Source organism: Nuphar pumila, chromosome 7, assembly GCF_984573655.1.
Source record: "Nuphar pumila chromosome 7, dmNupPumi1.hap1.1, whole genome shotgun sequence".
Taxonomy (NCBI): domain Eukaryota; kingdom Viridiplantae; phylum Streptophyta; class Magnoliopsida; order Nymphaeales; family Nymphaeaceae; genus Nuphar; species Nuphar pumila.
In genome coordinates, this window is record NC_143255.1 from 29,281,146 (window position 1) to 29,303,959 (window position 22,814).

At 34.9% G+C, this 22,814-nt stretch overlaps 1 protein-coding gene across 1 annotated transcript; it reads left to right on the top strand.

Moving 5' to 3' along the window:
- Positions 1–4,446: 4,446 nt before the first annotated feature.
- LOC149831692 (FCS-Like Zinc finger 8-like) lies at positions 4,447–6,661 on the top strand. The gene is made up of 3 exons (XM_090012174.1): positions 4,447–4,736; positions 4,841–5,595; positions 6,118–6,661. The coding sequence occupies exons 2-3, from the start codon at positions 4,862–4,864 to the stop codon at positions 6,254–6,256; spliced, it is 873 nt and encodes a 290-aa protein (XP_089868300.1). The 5' UTR covers positions 4,447–4,736; positions 4,841–4,861; the 3' UTR covers positions 6,257–6,661.
- The last annotated feature ends 16,153 nt before the right edge of the window (positions 6,662–22,814 follow it).

Sequence of the window (22,814 nt, forward strand, 5' to 3'; positions counted from 1 at the left end):
AAAAATCATTTAATGTGTATAGATGCAATCAATACGAATGAAATGATTGTGGATCTCCTTACTAAAGGCTAGCACCGAGATTATATTATCAACATATAATTGAGATGGGTTTATTTGATTTTTTCTTATGTATGACAATACATTATGGTTATATGTGATCACATTTATTAAGCTATATTGATTTTCTATAATTTTTTGTATTGTTAATTATGTATAAAGAATCTCTTATTTGAGTAGAGAAAATAGCAAAATAACAATATTAAAGGACTAATAGAATGTATTAGAGACCAACATATTCATAAAGGTAGTCTTAACATGCTAAAACACTAAAAATGAATAATATTATAGTGCATAAAAATATGATATTTCATACAAAGGTGTTAAGCTCCATGACTCATGATTCATTCTTGTGATACCGAGTAACATGTGAACCCACATAAAAATTGAATCGAGATAACGATAAAGAACCCACATGAGAGAATATTGGGCATTTCGAATCAGGTCCAACCGTGAGTGACTCAGTTTGACACAAGGCACATTTAATGAAAGACATTAGTGGGGATGGGGTGACGTGAATGTGAAAGGTTCACATTCAATATGACATGTGAAGGGTTCAAATGTATGAATGTCATCCATAACCCCCACTATCCTCCAACTATATAAAGAGATGCATGGTTGCTTGATGAGTGCAATCGAGGTGCTCTCTCTCTCTCTCTCATTTGGGTTCAAGGGTCTTGCTCACCTTCGACTTGGAGGCCTTGGCTCATCACGGGTGTCGATAGGTTAAGGAGAATGTTGACCACCCACATCCACTGAAGTGTTGTTCGGATCGTCCAAGGTCACATCTGGTAAGTGGCTCTTTCACGATCCATTTTATGCTAACAAGTTTTACAAATTGAGAGTAAGACCGACTATTTTGCAAAATACACTAATTATATATGTTGCTTTATTCCTTGAAATAAGAATAAAAATGTAACTTTCTAGTTTATTAGGGCAATATGATAGTTAAAAGTCTAATCTGGTGCACAGTTTTTTTGGCCCAAGGCAGGGAATCATGTATTACAAACCTTAAGATATTTTTTATGATGAGAAACCCTTGTCGAGAACCAGTCTACTTACTAGACCTACCCCCCTACGAGGTAATCCTCCTGGTGGTGTCACTGACACCCAAGCCTTTATAGAGCCCACAAGTTAAAGGCACCCACACACACCCAACTAAAGTCTAACCTGGGACAAAGGGTCAACACCTTAATCTTAAGATCTGAGACCCTAGGATTTCATATTACATCAGATCTGAAATCTAAAGCAATCAAATACATATTCTAAATTGTGTGGTCAAGGGGTAAGCCCACGGAGTTTTACACTGCCAGGACAACGACCATAAGTACGGCAGGTAGAGCCAGTGCAGCTAGCTAGGTCTATGATCCTGGGGTGGTTTTTTTGTGTAAATATCAAAACAAGAAAAATTATGATGCGATACAAGATTGATCATCCTTTTAAAGATGAATAGTGCTTAAATTGACTCCTATCTCTACTTTATTTCGATAAGTATTGTCAAAGTTTCTATGCGTGAAATAGAATGGTACAAGATGTCATGGCCAGATGCTGAGTTTGAAATTTTTCAGAAGTGTAAAATAAACAAGTTAGAAGTATATATTGTCTAGAGATGTAATACAATTTGAGATATTGCTTTGCGTGCAAACTTTGAATAAAATGGCATATCCCAACTTGTCCTATGAAATGCATAGCAGGTGCTGCCAAACACCCCATAAATGTGGTTTCTTAAGGCTCATAAATTAAATGAAGAGTTCATCCAAAATGTATGAGCAATCGTACTTAGCATCATTAGTAAAAGGATAATATGAACAAAGTTAGCATATAAGAAATGACCTATATCAGGTGCTCCCAAACACCCCTTTTTTTCTTTTTTCTTTGACACGTTGCCAAATATCTTTTTCTTTTTCTTTGTGGATTTTCAAAATTTGCATTTTCTATAATGTTTTATGGTGCCAAAAATTTACAAGTCAAAATGTCAAGTATTAGAATAAAACATTGATAGTGTCCCGGACCGAGCTTGCTGGAATGTGACAGGTGCAGTGTTGAGCTCTATTGAGTGACAAATGCATCAGATGTGGTATTGCACAGTATGTGTTGAGCTATCAGTGACATGCAATGGTAGCATGGCATGCGATGAACAATGGTATCATCGTTGAGGCGATGGTATGTGATGGCACATACGTGGAGCATTGTTTGGTTAAGTAGTATGACAACGGATCAGAGGATGTTGCTTTTGGAGATTTGGTTAAGTACCTTCCAACTTGGATAAATTCACACGCGTAGCACTTGGTGCGCATAGGATATTTGGTGATAGTGGTATCGGGTCTAGCCTAAATTCATAGCAAGGCTTGGGACCTTCGGTCTAGGAAGGAGGAGTATATATGCACTTGGGTGCACTCCCTATCCAGGGAGTTCTCAGTGGTCTGTTTCTGTCAGGCGTATGGGGGAGGTAGCAGGTGGGTTTTTTATATGAGGATCTTGGTTGGTGAACAGTGTGTGGTGGTTGCCCTGCTCTCTTTGTAATAAGTTTAGCGGTTTTTTTTTTTAAACTCGATTTTTTTTTTGAAAAAACATGATAGTTGTTTTGTAATTTTTTAAGATTTTAATATATAAATATTATTTAAATTAAAATAATGTCTAGGTCATGTCATCACGTCAAAGCTTATCCAACTCGTGTCACCAGGAATAGTTGTGAAGTTAAATCCAACATATACATATAGCTTTCCCTTATATGGTTTTTCCCTACTTACATAACTTGGTACTATCATATAACCACTCATTTGATTACTAAGGACGTCATTGGGTAAGTTTTGCAATTTTTTGGCTGTTTCTGATTCAAATCTCCATGTATTTAACTGTTCCGGATACAAATAGTTTGCATCCAAGTTGGTTACATCCAACTTTTGTATGCATTAAGAATTTGAGCGGATCCGGTGCAATCACATTTCACAAAAAAATGCAATGCTCCGCCTAACCACGCAACATGTGTTCGTGGGTCCCATCAACACATGTCTTGTATTGTAGTCGGGGCAGCACATCACATTACACTGGTGAAACGGATCAGACACGACCATGCATGGTCCGACCCGTTTGCAGTCAGAGACAAAAATGTCATTTTGTAAATGTGCCCTTGCCAGACCCCCGTCCGCTTCCGAGAAAAAGGATAAAAAGTGATGGTGGTGGGGCCCGATGGATACTGGACGCGGAGGGCAGACGTTTGGGGCCCGCCGCGGAGGAGAACCTCCCCAGATGTTTAGCCTGCTGACGTGGCTCGGGTCCAGACGGTCCGTGAATCCTCCATTCCGTTCCCCTGTGGGTCCCACCAAAAACGGCACACCGTCTGAGGCTCCTAACAGCGTTAAGAATCCGTTCGGCGCGCAGTTAAGCACCGCGGCCTCATTAGTCATTATCACTCCTAATAATTACCCGGCACCGCGCGGAGTACGATTTTGGGGTTTGACTTTTAAATGACGAAATTACCCTTACAAGCTATTCCTGATTTTGAATTACATGGGAGCTTCTTCAATGGAGGGTAGCTTGGACATTTAGAGAGTCAAAAAGTCAGAACGTACGTTCTACAATGCGTAGGTCTTTTTTCGTCTTTGGTGGTAAACTCTGGAGGTTTTCGGTAAATTTTCTCTCTGTATTTAAATTAATCCGCTCTAGAATCCTCTCTTAGTAAAGGTCTTCCGTCAAAGCGTCAAATCATTTCTAGTTACTAATTTATCCCTATAAAAAAATTAAATTACCGTATCGCAAAGAGAGTTGCTGGTTTGGAAAGAGGTTATTTCTGTAATCACAGAGGTGCTGAGGCTCCCGTTTCCGGCTTGGGTTTAAGGGTACGTTCGCCATTTGAGAAAAGTCATATCAGGCCCCAAATTTGACGTTAAAATCCCTAATTCTCAATTATGCCCTCAGACTCTTTAAAAATGACATACATGATCGTGTTCCTACAATGCAATTCGTTAGGGACATATATGTCTTTATCAACAGTTATAGGGACGTATAAGCCATGAAGGGTCAGAAATTGTCAAATTCACATTCGCATTATCACTGAATATTCTATTGGGGACGACTTTCTTCAAATCAAAAGGCGAAAATACCCTCAATGATACCGTTTCCGTCCATGACTAAACGTTAGTACCTAATTTGGTAAATTCGTTTTGCGGGTGCGGTTGAACCCAGGTTAACTATTGTACGGCACCTGGGAGGTTTTAACTCTACGGAGAGACGTACTTTTGGCGTCACCTATTTTCTTTTCTTTTTTATTTTTTTAAAAAAAAAAGGAAAAATGTAATTAAGAGAAAAAAAATCAGAAAAATTGGGGAAAATTCGTCTATATAAACCCCAGGAGCTCCACCATCCTCTCTAAAGGCGGTTTTACCGAAACCACGATCTCCCTGATTCTCATGCAGACCGCCTTATACCTCCTGCAAATCCATGGTTGACTCCCCTTCCTGAAGGAGAACCACCCTTTTCTCTCTCTGAAATGAGGGTTTTCTCATATCACTCTGTTTCTCTCTAGAATGGTGGCGTTCTTATCACTCTCTCTCTAAAATGAAACTGATGGAATCAGTGATGTATCTCTTTTTGAGTACTCTAAAAATCCCACCTTCTCTGTAAAAAAAAATGGTGGGTTTGGGTTTTGAGGCAGGTTCTCTCAAGAACCAACCGCTAAGGTGAGCACCAAATGGGTTCTCATGGTGGTTTTTCATCATGGTTTTGGTTGTCTTGATGGCTTCCTACTGACCCAAGTTTTGTTTTTGTTTTCATGGATGGATAGGAGGGGTAGAGAGAGAAACTGATGTTGAAGAAGAGGTCTAGGGGTGTTGGTGGTAGTAAGACCAATCTGATGTGTGAGAATGGGCATTCTGGTGTTGTGCTATCACCCAGTGATAGGAGATATGGGAGGCCCAGTTGCTCATTTTTGAGCTCCCCTAGGTTGTTCATTGGGTTTAACACAAAGGGGTTTCAGGATGGTGAATCCATAATGAGCCCAACTTCCATTCTTGACAGCAAGCCAATCTCTGGGTTTGGGAACTACTTCTGGTCTGACAAGAGGTCTAAGTCACCTGAGCCAGTTGCTGAGTGTAAGCATCATCCATGGGTTGGGCTTGGTCTGGTTGATGCACTTGATCAGGAGATTAATGTGGAAAATGGGCTGTCTAAGCCAGAGAACAAGATGGTCCTGTTCGGTTCACATCTCAAGATTCAGATCCCCCTTCAAATGGAGTCCCCTGTTTCGGCAGCGAATTCTGCGGCGCCCGAGGCGTTTCTCAGGTGCCTTACGCCGAGGGAGATGGAGCTCTCAGAGGACTATACCTGCGTGATCACGCATGGTCCGAATCCGAGGACCACCCATATCTATGGAGATCGTATAGTAGAGACCTGTACTGCTGAGCAACCTGCTAGCAGGAAGAAGTGGCCAGTGTTTTCCGGTCGCCGGGGGCCCTGCTCCTTCCCTTCGGATGATTTTTTGAGCTTCTGCCATGCCTGCAAGAGAAAGCTCGGCGACAAAGATGATATCTTCATGTACAGGTCTTGTTTTAGATCTAATTGCAATGCATTTATTATGGCCAAGTCTTCTTGAAGTTGTTTATTGGATAAATGTTTGAATTGTTAGATAGATTGGACGGGGATCATTGTGATCACTATTGAAACAGTGAAAGGAGGCTACTGCTAGTGTTGGAATTATAATTTTGAAGTTTTCAATTGATCTTGATTGAGTTCCCTTTCCCTTTCCTTTAATTGATAAAAGAATGGGCTTCTTTTTGCTTTTTCTCCTTTATTGAAAAACTCTACTTTTTTGTAGTATGTGACTTCATCAAGAATTGTGGGTTATGCCCATCTTTGTTTGAACCTGTAGGCTGTCTTTGTGATATTAGAAATATTGTTCCACTTTGGTTTCTCTTGAAATTGTTCTTTGCTAGGTAACTGTAATCTTTGACACCCATTCTCTATTTTTTTGGTTGTTTGTTTCCTAATCTTGTTTCTCAAATCTAAGTCGGTTTAGTTTTTAATTAACAGCCCCTGATATTAGTTTTTTTTTTGTGATTTCAGAGGCGAGAAAGCGTTTTGCAGCAGCGAATGCCGGTACCAAGAGATTCTTTTTGATGAGAAAATGGAGAAACATACATCCAATTGGTTCGAGTCTCCTGCTCTGGCTCATGGTCGCGAGATCTTTGAAGCTGATTGCTGATGAGAGCAGCAGTTTTGCGGTTGGAACACTGTTCGATCTGTTTCCGAGGAGCTGTGTGTGATTTCTAGCAGCCAGGGACAATCTACATGTAAATTCTTTTCCGTTCGTCACCCGACCTGATCCAGTTTTTTAAACTTGGGACTTGCAGAGATAGTTTCTTTCATGTCGTCTTCGTGTTTGTTGATTACTCCATGAACTGCAGTCATCATATTAACATGCCAACAACCTCAAATTCTGCATGCCAGTATCAGAATTCGGAAGAGATTACTTGAGAGCAGGAGTTTAGTTCGTATAATACATACAAGACTATGTAATTTGCTCTCTGATTTCATCTGATGTTCTGTTGGAACTGTAAGTGGTGTTTGGTGTCAATGGTGATTACAGTGGGTGCTGTTGGTTTCTTAACAGTTTTTGCTAGATGATGTATGAACTATGAATTATCTTCTGTTCGATCATATTTTATGAATGATTTTTCCCCCCTCTGTGGATGTGATCAAACCCAGTGTGCTGCATTCATCCCCTGAACTCATGATGTAGGATTTCACAATGGTATTTAACAACTTGACGTGGAGTATTATTTCTTCTTGAATCATATTTTATGAATTTGGCTATGAATTCTCGTCATGGTGCTCCCCTTGAATATCTATCCGTCTTTGTTCTTCTTTGCTTTGTCTTACACAATCTGTTGCTTTCATATGATAAATTCATCTACAGAATACAAAATTCTACATTGGTGTAATTCTGTGGGGATGAAATCAAATTCTGTGGGGATGAAATCATGAGGGTTACTTGCAACTTGGAACATAAAAGATAGAAACTCTAGCACCCTATGTGCATGTAGCCAAGAAGGAAATCATATTATATATGAATGTCATAATCCCTTATCTTAAAAGTTATCTTAAAAGTAGATTCATTACTGTTGAAAATTAGGCAAAGTCTAATATTGTAGGCACTGGGCCCGTATTCACAATAATTTACTTATACTGTTGTGATTGGTATTATTATTTTTAGATGTTAAATCATAGAATTGGGAAACCGGGGATGCTCTGGTCGGCCATGTGACTCCAACATAAGACTCTTGGCATAAACAGCTTAGAAGTCCTGTCATACTTATCATGATCACATATAATGTGCTATGACAGTGATTCTTTTGTTGCTTTTCATATAAGAGGCCGGAGACTTTACTAATTGGCATTGGAATTTTTATATAAGGAAGAAGCTTTTTGTTTGTTGAAGCAACTGCTAGTTTATTTGTTAGTTGTATTGCATTGCTGTTACTTGATTAATATAAAACTGACAATTAATGGCTAGTTGGTGTTAGAATCTAATAATTATTGTGAATGAAGATGAGCATCTTTTTGGTGACCTATATATAGTTTGCCAGATTTCTAAGGGAATATATATATATATATATATATATATGGAAACCTACAAAATGGGCATACTGCTTAATGAAACAATGCTACTGGTTTTTGGGTGTGTTTTTTTCAAAATTCTGACATCATAGATGTGCTCAGTATCATTGATTTCAATTTCTGGAAAAAATGATATTTGAAGTCTCAAATTTATGAAATTGTAGGCTGTTGATTTTTGAAACCTTATAAAATCCATATGCATCTGAATCAAATGCTCCAAAGCATATAGATCACATCTCTAATTTTTAAAATTTTGAAAAAAGCACAGAAAATTCAATAACATTAAAGATTGTTTCTATTTTTTCTAAAATCTGACCATACAAATATGATGTACATGCTTGATTTTGTGGGAATAGGCTTTTGGATTGTTCAAAGATTAAAAAATCAATGGTCTACACTTTTAAAAAATAATCAATGCTTAAAAAATCATTTTTTTCAAAAAAAATGATCCAACTGGGATTTCTTAGCAAATGGATCATGCAAAACACAAAGTCAGATTTGAAAAAAGAAAAAAACCCTATCTAAGCTCGGTAGGGCACAAAAAAGATCAGCCATCTATCCTCATATATATATATATATATATATATATATATATATATATATATATATATATATATATAGTAACGAGTCCGTGGTAAATGAGTTTTTTGGGCTTTTTTATTTTATTTATAATTTCTGACCGTACAGATGTGATCTATTTACTTGATTTTAGATTAATCAGCTCTTGAAGCATTTGATTCCAACACGCTTGGGTTTTTATAAAGTTCTAAAAATAAACTGTCCAAAATCTTTGTAAATTTTTTAGGCTCCAAACATCATTTTTTTTCATAGAAAACACATGATCCAGGTGTGGATTCTTAGTAAATTGACTGTGCCCAACACATTTACGGGGCTGGAACTGCATAAAAAGCACGGGAGAAGTTCGAAAAACCCATTTAGCACGTGGTTTAGCACCTAATGGGTTTATCAAGAACCCATTTTCTTTTATATATATATATATATATATATAAACTAATCAAAGTGTGTTGGTCTTCCACTTGTGACAACATATGGAAGCAATGAATTAGTAAACTATGTTTAAATAAATCAATTTTTTTCTTGCCGGTTGGTTGGAAACTTGAATCCTACGTCACAACCAAAGTGGTATGCAGATTAAGTTTCCTAAGCTATATAATTAAGAGAATCATTAATTTTAGCCAGTTGGATAAGTGCATTGATCATAGAAGGCTTTATGCAACCACTACATGCCTTTTGTTCACAAGTAACACCTAGGGATGTAAACGTTCGGATTGGGGTCGGATGTGGCCAATACCATATCCGACTGATTGGATGTTGGCTAAACGGATTCCAATTCAAATTCGGATTTGGATGATGAAAAGCTCATACCATAACCAGTTATTTACATGTAACCTGATTCTGTTATCCATCAAGTCTGGGTATTTTTGGGATTCGGTTGCAAAAAATCAAGACCATATCCACATCTGATTATAATTGAATGTCATTTTGGCTTACCAAATCCGACTAAATGGAGTCAGATTTGTTGGGATAAAATCCAATCCATCTATCCCAGCTGAGTACATAAAAAACATTATCTCTTTTTCTTGTATTTGAGCTTATTCTGGCTGCTCTAAGTGAAGTTTTATAGATTTGAGAAATACTTTGACAATCAATGCTTAAAAATTCAGTTGACTTGGTTCAGTTGTGAGCTCATTTGAGCGGCTTGGTCTGTTGACCAACTCACACAATTTGGAAACTCTATAGTCAAAATCCATCTGGGCTTGTAGAAGCTTTCATTAATGGTGCAAGATTGCTTAGATGAGTCAAACATGACATCCTGTTGAAGTTGATCTTGAAGGGCAGTGACATTTTGCAAAGTGATAGTTACTGACCAGCTGCATCTGCCCAGGTCGCCTGAGTGCCAGCGGGCTTGGGGAGAAGGTGCTGACTAGGGGTGACAATCGGGTCGGGTTGGCGGGTCGTGTCGGTGGGTCAGCATACCTCAACACGAACCCGACCCGTTTATTAAACGGGTCGGCTGTGGCAAACATGAACCCGATCCATTTATTGAACGGGTAACCCGACACGACACAGTTAACCCGTTTAATAAACGGGCCGGGTAAACGGGTTCGTGGGCGGGTTGACGGGTCGGGTTTAGGGTTTTACATTGAAAAGTTTACGGGTTGGTGGGTCGGGTTCGGGTAAACGGGTTGACCCGACCCACCTAACCCATTTATTAAAATATGGTTGGCGGGTTGGCATACCCCTAACACGAACCCGACCCGTTTAACAAACAGGTTAGGCGGGTTGACCCGTTTACGACACGAACCCGTTTAAGCCAAACCCAAACCCGCCTAAAAAGCGGGTTGGCGGGTCGTGTCAGAAATTGCCACCCCTAGTGCTGACCCCCTTTGTCCTAGGTTTGACTCTCACCGGGTGTGTGAATCCCTTTAATTGGTGGGCTTTGTAAGGGCTTGGGTGTCAGTGGGGTTTACCGGTGAGCCCGGCGAGGGTTCCTCATCATAAAAAAAAATGGTTACTTACTGATCAACAATACAACTCACGGTAACCATACAGCTCACGTCCTCACTGAGCTAAGGACGGGACACTGGGGCCTGAACACAATAACATATTCATGATAAGTATTTTGTACAAATATACTGTCTAGTAGAAAACTATATTTTTATGTATGTGTAAGTGATGCATTCACGTGTATGATAATTTTTTTTTTATAGGCAAGCTGAGGTTAGGCAGACACCTACCAGATATCTCTTAAGCCCCATGTGACAGAGGGGTTAAAATCTGGGCCTTTAGCTTGGCACAGGACCCCGCTTACCACATGGAATACCACCTCGGTAGATAGGATGTGTATCTAACTCTTCATAAAATCTACATGATTTTTTTTTTTTTGAAAGGCAAGCTGGGGTTTGTTTTGAACTGCAACCTCCCACCACAAGGAGACGTGCACTGACCGCTCCTACCAACCGTGCTCAGAGCCCCGTTGGTATAAAATCTACATGGTTGGTTTAGTAGAAAATGAACTTATTCTATAGATTGAGATATCTACACAAGATTTGTTAAAATTTCAAAATAAAAGACCATGTTGGCAGAACACAATCCAGTGTGTGATACCTTGCAACTAGAACAGGCTAAATGCCAGTCGTCTCTCTCTCTCTCTCTGGGCCTGCGAGGCTCTGTCGGTGCCTGCTATCCGCCCTTGCTGTGGTCCTCTCTCTCTTCGGTCATTTGCCCTTGCTAGTGTTTTGTTTGTGTGTGTGTTCTTTTTCTTATTAATTAGCATTAAGCATGAATAATGAATGCTTGTTTTTTTGTTAAAAATATTAGAGCTTTTTTTTCAATCAGCATAAATCTATGATTTTTTTTAAGATTTTGGGTATTGATTTGTTTTTGTTTTTTTTTTAATTACATGATTATATAATGAAGTTTGGTTTTTCAAATGACATAAATATTTAATTAAGGTTTTTTTTTTCAATTAGCATATAATGTGATGTTTGTTAGGATTTAAGATATTTATTTGCTTTTTTGTAGAATGAAGTAAATGTTTAGTTTATGGTTTTAAGGTGTGTGTTTCTCTTTAATTACCATTAGGCATGAATCCATGAATATTATGTGGTTTGGTTTTTGTTAGAATATTAATGGTTTTTTATTAATTAATCATAATTACATAAGTATAATGTTTGTAGAGATTAGTTTTTTTTTAAATGACATAAATGTTTAGTTATGGTTTAAGGGGTTTTCTATGTTTTTTTTTTAATTTATCATTAGGAATGAATATATGAATATTGCAAGATGTGATTTTGGTTAGAATATTAGTGTTTTTTTATTACTTAGAATAAATGCATAATTTATGTTGTTTGTAGTGATTAATTTTGATTTATTTTTTTAGAATGATATAAATATTTAGTTTATAGTTTTAAGTTTTTTGTATTTTTTTTCTAATTACCATTAACATGAATCTATGAATATTGAGTGATTTGATTTTGGTTAGAATATTAAGGTTTTTTTGTCTAACATAAATGAACCATTTATGATGTTTGTAGAAAATGGGGTTTTGATTTGTTTTTTTAAACATATTATTTGTAATTTTTCTTAAAAAACATATTGTTTGTAATTTTTTTTTTACTTTGTATGCGTGCCCACCCTAGGTTAGAATCCTGGCTCCAAAGTGAGCTTTAGGTGAGTCAAATGGAAAGGAGATGCAAGTGGATGGGTTTTTTTACCAACCCTAGTTTTGTAGCAATGGTTTTTCAGCTAGATGGTACATACAGTCGGCGATACTATATTGTATACTTGGGATCAGCTTTACCAGGATATTTCTTCATTTTTTTTTCACAACAGTTCCAAGAGAGTCCGGATAGGGTTCTTCATTTTTTTTTCACAACAGTTCCAAGAGAGTCCGGATAGGGTGCAATTTGATTGCACAAAAATTGTGCATTAAGCAACTGATCGCCCTTTTGTGACCACACCTTTACAATTTTTTGTGCAATCATATTGCAACTGATCTTTTCAGGTTCTATGAAGGTTAGGGCAGTGGATCAGGTGCAATGTGATTACACAAAAAAGAAAAGAAAAGCAAAAGGTGCCTCCTCTTTGAATGCCACCTGTGGTTAATCAGTCAATTTGTAGGGCCCACTGCTTGAACTGGACAGGTGTCATTTAAGGGGATGGAGGCATATTTTTTGTGCAATCACATTGCACCTGATCCCCCGGGTACTTTACAAAATGGTCGGGTCAGCCCAAATACTTTGTAAAGTACTCTGGCCCGATATGCTAAAAACATTCGGACTCTCTCTCTCTCTCTCTCTCTCTCTCTCTCTCTCTCTCTCTCTCTCTCTCTCTCTCTCTCTCTCTCTCTCTCTCTCTCACACACACACACACACACACACACGGAGAATGAGAAAAAAGAATACCGTTATGAATATTATTTTGTATGAACAACACCATCATAAATATAAATAAATGAGTAACCCAAGGTTAAGACAGTTGACCTAATACTAGTAGCATTTAACCAGGTGAAATTGAACTTGTTGCAAATACTTAATATTAATGAAATTGGAAACTTAACAGGTTAAAAATGCACTTGGTTGTTTCTGGAAAGCTACCTAACACCAAATTTGTTTTCTTTTCAATATCCAGAGGTAAGATGGAATAATATGATTTATTTTCCGATAAAAACATTGGTGGCAAGCTACCAGATGGCTCATTAAATGGATTAAGCCTTTATTAAATGGTAAAATTATAATTTTAGTTTAAAATGTTTGATATTAGATTGGTAGCCGTCAGATGTGTTCTAAGCTCATTTTTTCTGGATTAAAACCTACTTTTAAGTTTTAATTGAAATCAGTCCTACTGATATTGATGCCAGGACTGCTGGAAGATCGGTATTAAACCCATAGATTTGATAGCAAAACTAAACTACAAGCTAGATCGTAAGAAAACTAGAAATAGCTGAAAATTAAACCAAAACTGAAAATAACAGGAAATAATAGAAACAAGAAATCGTCACATAACCAACTCTCTATAGTCTCCTACACATCTCATCTATTTATAGATGAGGAATTCTAATTTTGATAAACTTAAAACTTTCTAATTCTTATTAACTTTGTACTGTAGCAAATCAGGAAGAACATTCCTGAAACCTACAGATTTGATGCCGAAGCTAAAGCTGCACTAGATTATCTAGAAATATCTAAGAAAAACAGAAAATAGAAAGCAAAAGCAGGAAGTAACAAAGAAATTCACTGGAACTAGAAATATCTCACAATCCCACTCTCTATAACAAATAGATCCCCATTTAAAGAGGAAGATTTCTTAATTCTGGTAAAAACAAACTTCCTATTAAGATTAACTTAAAAAAAAAATCTATCATAAAATTGTGGAACAGATACAAGATCTAAATACAGGAATATCCAAAATAACAAACAAAAATTCAAAATACAAATGGATCAAAATGAATCCTTATAGACCCGGTTTTTCTGCTCCGCTCCTGCATCACTTTCTAATTATGATGAACTTTTAAACTCAGACACACTTCCTAATTCTGAATATGATCAGATATATAGATATAGAAGACCAAAAAGAAAAAAGAAAAAACAAATAACAAAATGCCGAATGGATTATGTTGGCCTGAATCAGGCCTCACCTTTGATCTGCATCACTAATCCAATTAATGTCACAAATCTTAGTATTTGGGATTTTCTCTTTTAAGGAAAATCTCACTAGATAAAACTTATATTTTTCAGAAAAATCTCAAGAATGTATCGAATTAAAAATAGTGTACACAAAATACAAAGAAAAATATAAATTTTTTAACAAAATAAAGTAAATTTTGTCACATCATTGTTATATGATCATGCACCGCAATAACTTCCATGAAACTTTTCTTTTTCCTTACACCATCTGATAGGAATTCTCAACCGATGATGATAAATTTCACCATCATGAGTGTAGCAAGACACTCATCATAAAACTTAGGCATGTTTTCTTTAGAATTAAGTTAGGATATGCATCATATTGCTTTCTCACTTGGTAACACAAAACCACATTCTTATACATGGCAGATCCTTATGTCTTCTTATGCACCTTAAAAAACTATGTTAAAAAATAAAAAATTTGGAGACATTTGTAGGATAATAGATCTTATATAGTTTCTAAATATGTTGACCATTTTACATTGTTCTCAACAGGGGTAACCAATATTCAGTAATAAGATTAACATTATCAACTGTTTTAAAAGTCACATCTCAGTATTCACTTACATGTAGGGGTGTCAACGGGTCGGGTTTGGTTGGGACCCTGGTGGAATCAGACTTGGATCAGATTTTCAGGTATTAAATCAGGTTCGGACCCTGGTCTAATCAGGTTCAGTATAAGAAAAACCATACCCAGTCCCAATAAAAACTACATGAACAAAACACGGACCATACCCGGTAAAACCATATTTTTTTACATTGAAAATTTGTGGGTCTTAATTGGAACTTGGGTCAGGTCTGGGTCTGGTATAAAATTTCACAAACTATACCCGGGTCCATGTATTAATCAATCAGACCATTGGGTCTGGACGCAGGTCTTAATCAGGTCTTCTTATTTATCACCATACCTGGACCCTATAGGGTTTGGTTCAGGTCAGGTTCGGGTAAACCAGGCCCGTTGACATCCCTACTTACATACTTAGGGATCTTTAATTTGTAGACAGTGATGGGGAGATGTAATTGGGTCAGACTCGTTTTGGATTTGGATTCAGATTCAGATTCAGTCCGATGAATGAAAGTCAATACTGGACCCAAGTCTGATTAGCTAATTGGACACATTTTATAAGTAAATGGGTTGGAATATCCATCAGATTCAGAGTTTGGTCTAGGTTCATATTTGGATTCAGATTGGATGAAAATATGCATACCAATCCAAAACTGATTATTAATTGGATTCTATGTGTTTTACTCGATCTAATTAATTAGATTTGGAATTGCTTGTATCTGACCCAAACCCTGTTTCCTTGGCATCCCTAGACATTAATATGCTATGTCACAGGGACACCATTTTGGTGGCGTGCCCCTGGTGACACAAGCGGACATGTGGACACTGACACGTACGGTGAATATTTTTACTATTAATTAAATATTTTATAGTTTTATTTCAATAAAAATATGTTTTTAATATTAAAATACCAAAAAGTAGTTTTATTGATTAATTTTTTTTTGTGTCCGCTTGTCCTATTTTCCAAAAAAAAAAACTTTCGAGTCGAACCCACATCAAGTGTCCTCGTACCCGCACCTTTGTGACAGTTAATAAGGCGGTGCACGTGTGCATGTGTGTGTGAACTATATAATCAATAAATATATAAGGAGAAAATGTGGTAAATGGCATCAAGTTGTCAAATTGATCTTAAAAAAATACGACACTAATACAATATACAGTAAATTGTATAAAAACAACTTAAGGTACAAGCAGTCAATTATATATTTATATACTGATTTCCACTTCTCTCATTTCATTCTTTAGGCATACCATTTTGGATCATATTCTAATAAAATAATAATGAATAAAATCTTTTGTTCATTTTATAGGTCTGCGTTATTTTATTAGGGGCCTACCTACTGCTTATTGACAAGTTGGTCAGGGTAATCAGACCGTGAGCACCACAACCGAGTATCTCCCAAAGAAAAGAAACTTACCATAGTTTATTCAACAAAACATTTTATATTTCCATTAGAAAAATTTATTATAACCAGTATCTGATATCCTTACCTACTTATTATATTGATTGCCAATGTAAAAAATGGTGTAGGAGTATAATCATTGCATAAAAGTATTGTCACAAGTATCTAAAATTAGACAATGTCAAAAAAGAAATAGACCACCATGTTCCTTAAATCACAATTTTCTATGTAGTCACTAAAATAAGTCATTGCATAAAAAATGTCATTGGAGTTCATTCACATACCATTAAAATGCTTAATAATACTTGGAAAAAATTAAGTATCATTATTAGATCGATGTTTATTATTTGTTGACTCGATAATGAAGAGATGTTGATCAATGTCAGCTTGATACGCCTCTCAAGCCTGACATATCTTAAGTGTGGCAAACAATAAACCAGAATTCAATGAAGTTCTGCATTTCTTGATTCAAAAGAATGACAGAATATACAAGGATGAAGCCCACAATGGCTCCCCATACCTGGTTAAGTGTGTGCCCCAGCTTGCTGCAAGGCTGAAGTAATAGGCTCTTTGATGGGTGAGGGGTAGGGCTGGTAAATGAACCGAGCAGCTCTTGATACTGGGCTCAGTTCGGCTCGTCAGGAATTGATTTGTGATCGGTTCTTATAGCTGGGGAGCTGAGCCATGAGCAGCTCCTTTAGCTTAAAGGAGTTGAGCCCGAACATAGGGTGTTCGGCTCAGGAGAGCTCGTATAGATAAAAGATATGTATTTTTTATGTATAATATATATTTTGAGTGTAATACATGAAAAGAATAATGCATAAAATATATATAAAAGGAGAAGGATGAATAAAAAATATAAACATAAATATGAACTATTAAGTGTAATATATATAATATAGAATTTTAAGTATAATAGATAAACAAAATTATATTTCATATATAAATAACATGAAATGTTTTTACACATGCAAGATCGTGTTTGGCTCATTTCATTCAGGGATGATCGGCTTGGCTAAAAATGAACACCTGCGCCGAGCCACAAACTCAATCCACTTGTAAACGAGTCGAGCCCAAGCCTGCCTTGTTCAATTCGTTCCACTCGTTTACCAGCCCTAGTGAGGGGTATAGCCTTGGGCCTTTATGCCATTAGGTATGACGACCATAGCTCGAGGCTGGATCAGGTTTTATCACATTGCACATTTGTGATGTGCCGCTGCACGCACCCTCCATCTTTACAGCCTGTCAACTATGGGTCCCAATAGTAGATGGTGGGTGTTCAGGTGCAGCAGCACATTTAAATGTGAAATGTGATTGCACTTGATCTTTTTTCACCATGGCCGGCAGGACTTAGGAGCATGGAAGGCTTCCCGACCTTTGTTTAATAAGAACGGTTGTCTTCAACAACAAGAATGGTTGAACTCGCTCCCATATTTTTCCTAAATTTTGGAATAAGTTGTAATTGTCACAAGGATGACATCCAATTGAATCCTTTTAATGAAAATTTTGTTGGCCCATATTGAATGCCTGCAACAAATTTACTGGATGGAGAAAGAAAGATACCGCAAGGATGAGAGGATTGATGGCTTGTTTCAAGGGAGTTTTTACTTTGTTGTTACAACTGTGCATCTCTTGAAGAGACGCATGAGCCCTTATAGATTACCTCCTTGGTGCTGTCATCTGCCCAAAAAATGTAGAGGAGTTATCACAAATTGTAAATAACCTACCTTACTATTCAATAACCACCCCCCACTATCTATGCATTCTAAAGGTCCACTACCTTGGTAGTCATTGGATTCTAGGGTGAGACCTAATGACCATAACTGAATCCATCTATCTTTCACTTTCAGTAGAGGTGAACAAATATATTATATAATATTGGTGCATCATGTATCATATATAACAAAACATCCAACAAGTGACTATGCATAATTTCAAGGGTTATATCAATATTTAAGTTTGATATTTTTCTCATGTTATGGGTTATTTTCTCATATAGACATGTGGTTTTTTCATTATCATATGAATCATGATTCTTTCATGCATATAGTATTAGTTTAACCATGACATCATGAGGTTTTACATACACTAGCTAGACTTTTCTCTTATGATATATCATTATCATGAATTCACAAACTAGGTTGATTTTTCAACATGATCATTTCATGCACTCATTTCACATAACTATATGGGTTTTACATAATATCAAAAATTTCAGTCATAACCTTTAATATCTAATGTCATGTGCAAAATTTATTCCTGTTTACTTTCACTGCATCATTAACTATGTAGTATATAGTTTTGTATCATCATGGTGAATTATTATGCACATATATAACTCTGTCATAGGACATCATCATGTCAACCTCGCACAAAATTCTCATGCATATTAGTGGAGTACTATAATTTTTTAGCATCCTATGAATTTATAAAAACGTAACATCTCATGAGTTCATAAAAAATGATTTGCCAAATATGTTAATGCTCTCACTTTTCAAGAATTCATTATTGACTATACTCTCACTATCCATGCGCATCATTACTCATGCAATATGCTTAAACTCTCTTCACCTTAACCACCACCTGATCATTTTGGATCAATATATCCATATCTAAATAGTCATAATTATTATTATAAAATTAATATAACCATATTGCATATCATGCATAAAACATCTAAAGCATGAAACATAAAATATATATTCATGCATTCAAATAAGCATTCATGCTAAATATCTACATACATGTGCAAGTTATAATTCAACTCTCACTTTTTTATGCATTGCAATGTCATATTTTTCTTGCATCTTGTGTAGTAAAATAAGATTTCATCACATGGTTAGTAGAGGTGGCCAACATCCACTAACCACGATTATTTCCTCACACGGTTAGTAAAGGTGACCAACCTCCACTAACCACATGGGCTCTAAGAAAAGCCATCATGACCACCAATCATTCTGACATGTCTTTTTTAGGAGGAATGCATGGTCCTTTTATGACCACCCATGAGTTAACTATCTCACAATTAGTTCAATATCAATTGCTCATATTTGTCACCAATAGTAAGTTCTTTGTCATACCGCTCATCAACCTATTGATGCAAGTTATCTATGTCAACATCTATATTGATAATAATTTTTAAGCATATTCATACTTAAAATCAACACTAATTGACCCTTATTTATATTCAAATTAAAAAATCAATCACATTGCATGCAATTTACATCCATAAGCTTCAAATATATCAAATCAAGCTTATTTAATCAATTCTTAAAATATAGCAAATGCTCTCAATTTTCATGTGCATTATGAAAAACATAAGTATGTTCTTTATTAAACATGTAATTATAGTTATTTTCTCTTACATTCTCAAAGTGAATCACAACCTGATCCTATCATCTTTGAATTTATGTATCCATATACAATCGTTATGTTTTGTTATCCAAAACCATAAACAAAAGCAATCACTTGTATGTTTTATGCACAATTTTTCATAATTATTTTTCTAAGCAATGAATTTTTCATTAAGCAATTTTTATTTTTTTACTTTTTATTTTTCAATTTTCTATTTTTTTTTTCTTTTTCAATTGAGCACTATTTCAATATTTTTTTTTAGGTTTTTGTGACCCATGTAGCGAGCTTTGGGTTAGTTACTCCCAAGCCAGATGACCTTAGGGCACCGGATGTTGAGTATCCCTCGAACTTAATTGCTTGAGTCACTAGACCTTACATTTTTATATTTATGTATAGTCCTCTTTCTGTCATGTCTATATCTCTTAGACTCTTTATTAAGTTCTTGTAATGGGTTTTTGGGTTGGTGGCTCCCAAACCAGATGGCTTTAGGGCACCAAGTGTAAACACCTCTCACAATCTACTTGCTCGAACCAAATAGGCTATAAATGCCGACTAGACAAGGAAGTGATCTTCTTCATTATCCTTTTTAGCATAGAAAGCAAACACTTCATTCTGTGTCGCAACCCAGCTATAGGAAACAACCAAGATATCAAACAAACTAAATGTATGCTCTTTTTCTTTTAAGCTCTTATTTTTTTATTTGATTAGTTTTTAATAAAAAACAAGACTGTGTATATTCATATGTGTGATTCAAAAAAAACTCTAACATTCATATACAATCTTTTCTTTAAAATCCACATAAATAAATACTCTTTCTATATTAGTTTTAGAGAAAAATTTTTACATAGGGTTTAAAAATCTCTAAAATGTCAGATTATGTAAAAACATTCATATATGCTTAAAACTTGTTTCTCAATGGCCTAATTTTATGAGTTTTTATAAAAAACAAATACATGGATAGAAAAAAAAATTATGTGTGCATCTCATACCCTCTCCCATGCTTGAATGACACTGTCCCTAGTGGCATATAATAATGTAATCATGCAGATGCTGATGCACACCTAAGAACATAAAAGAAATACATAAGGGAGGAAGAAAAAATACAACTTGTTTATGCGCAAAGTCTCATGAGTTGATGGTCGCCTTGACCTTGCACCACCACCATGCATACACAAATGCATGATTTCTTATTGGTCTGGCAAATGATACGCTCTTGAAAAAGTGCCATGTGTTTTGTAATTTGTAACTCATAACACTAAAGCACAAAAGATCAAGACATATATGCATGACAAAATCAAATCAAAAGAAAATAAAAATGAAAAGAAGCGAAACAATCTAATAAAAATTAAAGCATAAATGAAAAGAAAATAACAATCTAATCATACTCTTACTCTGTACATATGATAACTAAGGACTTTAACCAATACTTGGCCTTATCCTTCAATGAAAATGAGAAAAGAGTCCATTTTAAAGCATTGTTCTCAAAATTTTGAATTTTTATAGTGGAGCATATTTCAAGAAACTCAGCTAAATGTTTATAAAGATCTTCGTGACTAAGGCCATAAAAAGAAGGTAACATCTGAATCACCCTGACCTTAATTTTATATTGTGACACCCCTACAATAGGTCTCCTGATGCAAGATGCCTGGGTGTACTCTGTAGGTAAGAAGTACTCCCTCAGAGGGCGTGTAGGAGCAGTGGGTTCCATGTCACCTATTTCTCTTCGACCTTGAGGAGAATGAATAATTTTCTGAGGATCTTCGACAAAGGGCAGGTTATCCAAAGTCCAAAGCCCTTGCATACACTGGTGCCTGGACTAGATATGCACACGAACCTAATCTAATATAAGAATCTAATTATGCTAAACAAAAGAAAGTGAACCTATATGTACTAACTATGTTAAAACCTATATTAACTATCTATATATAAACTAAACTAACATATATATTAATAAAGCAAGTAGTGAACTATTGACTTAATAAAAGAGAGAACTAAATTAAAAGGGACAATTAAGAACTAATTAACTAAAAGACAAGAAAACACATGCTAACCGAAAATCAAGAAACTAAAGATTTAAACTAATTAATAACTAATTAAAGGTCTAATCAATCAAGAAATTCAAGAAAACAATACTAACCGAAAATTTGAAAGATTTTAACTAACTACTCAAGAAAGCACTAACCGAATTCAATATACTAACTAAAACTAACAAGAAGCAAACTAATTGAATAAAGAAAATAATTAAGCTAACAAATAATTAACTTATCTACCTAATATAAACTAATCAAAAGAATACTAGCCGAAATTCAAAACAATCAATTAAATTACTTCAAGAAACAAGAAAGCATTAACTAATTGTATTCAAGAATTAAAATCAATTAATTAATCTAACTAAACAAGAAACATTTAATCAACTAACAAACTAAATTGATGACTAACTAAACATGTTGGTGAATTCAATCTAACTAATAACAATCTGAAACAAAATAAAAACTAACTAGAACTATCTAATCTAATTAATTAATAATGGATTAAAACCAAAAGCAAGGAATCAACTAACAATAAATCTATTTGCAAGATAAAAATTAAAGTTGATTAAAACTGACATGAATCTAAGACTAATTTAACTACCTAATGAATTCTGAAAATAACTAAACTAAACTAAACTATTTCTAATCTAAACAATAAAATTAATGAATTACAAGAAAAACAAGAATCGTCTAGCTTAATAAACAATTAATCTATGCAATATTAAAATCTAAATCTAAAATAAAACTAACATGAATTAATCAACTGTAAATATAACTAATTAATTAAAAGTAGGACATTCTACAACTAATACGAATTAAGGAAAAATATTATTAACTATTCTAATTAAAAGAAAATGATAATTAAGCAAAAGACTAAATTGTCTAATCTATATTTAACTAAGCTAATTAATCTAATTAACTTTAAGCTCTTCTATTTTCTACTTACATTAAACTAAAAATACTATTAATATGATTAATGTAAAACAAACAAGAATTTAACAAAAATTTAAACTACTAATCAAAATAGGAATTACAATAATCTAAATTTGGCTATTATAAATCTATTAATTAAAAAGGATAATAACAAATAAAAATGATTAACTATAGAACAAGTTATTGAAATTAAATTCTGGACTGAATTAACAAATTAACTAATTAATAAAAAAAGAAACTAGAATACTCTATTCAACTGAATTAAAAACTCTTCTATTTAACTAATTAAGGCTATCAATTAATCTATCTATCAATAAAATAATTGCTACTTGACATTAATTAAAATTAATTAAGACTAACTATTATGCTGGAAAGGAAATAATGAACATGATATACAGGAATTAAACTATTCTATTGAACGAAAGTATGAAAAATACTTTAATCTATTTATTCTATTTATACCAATTTAACCAAAAAAGAATGACAAATAAGCACTAATTCAATAACGATGGACAAATGAAATAACCATTATCTAAATTGCTGGAAAACAATAAAAAGACATGAATTAACATGAACTAATTAATTATTGAACAAAAATAAATAAATTAAAATTAAATCTAACTATCAAAAATTAAGAAAGAATTAAAAA

Bases quoted from the DNA above. Each gene is read 5' to 3' on its own strand.
- LOC149831692 (XM_090012174.1), top strand. From the start codon at position 4,862: ATGTTGAAGAAGAGGTCTAGGGGTGTTGGTGGTAGTAAGACCAATCTG. The intron at 5,596-6,117 runs GTCTTGTTTTAG...TTGTGATTTCAG, and splicing joins GATGATATCTTCATGTACAG to AGGCGAGAAAGCGTTTTGCA.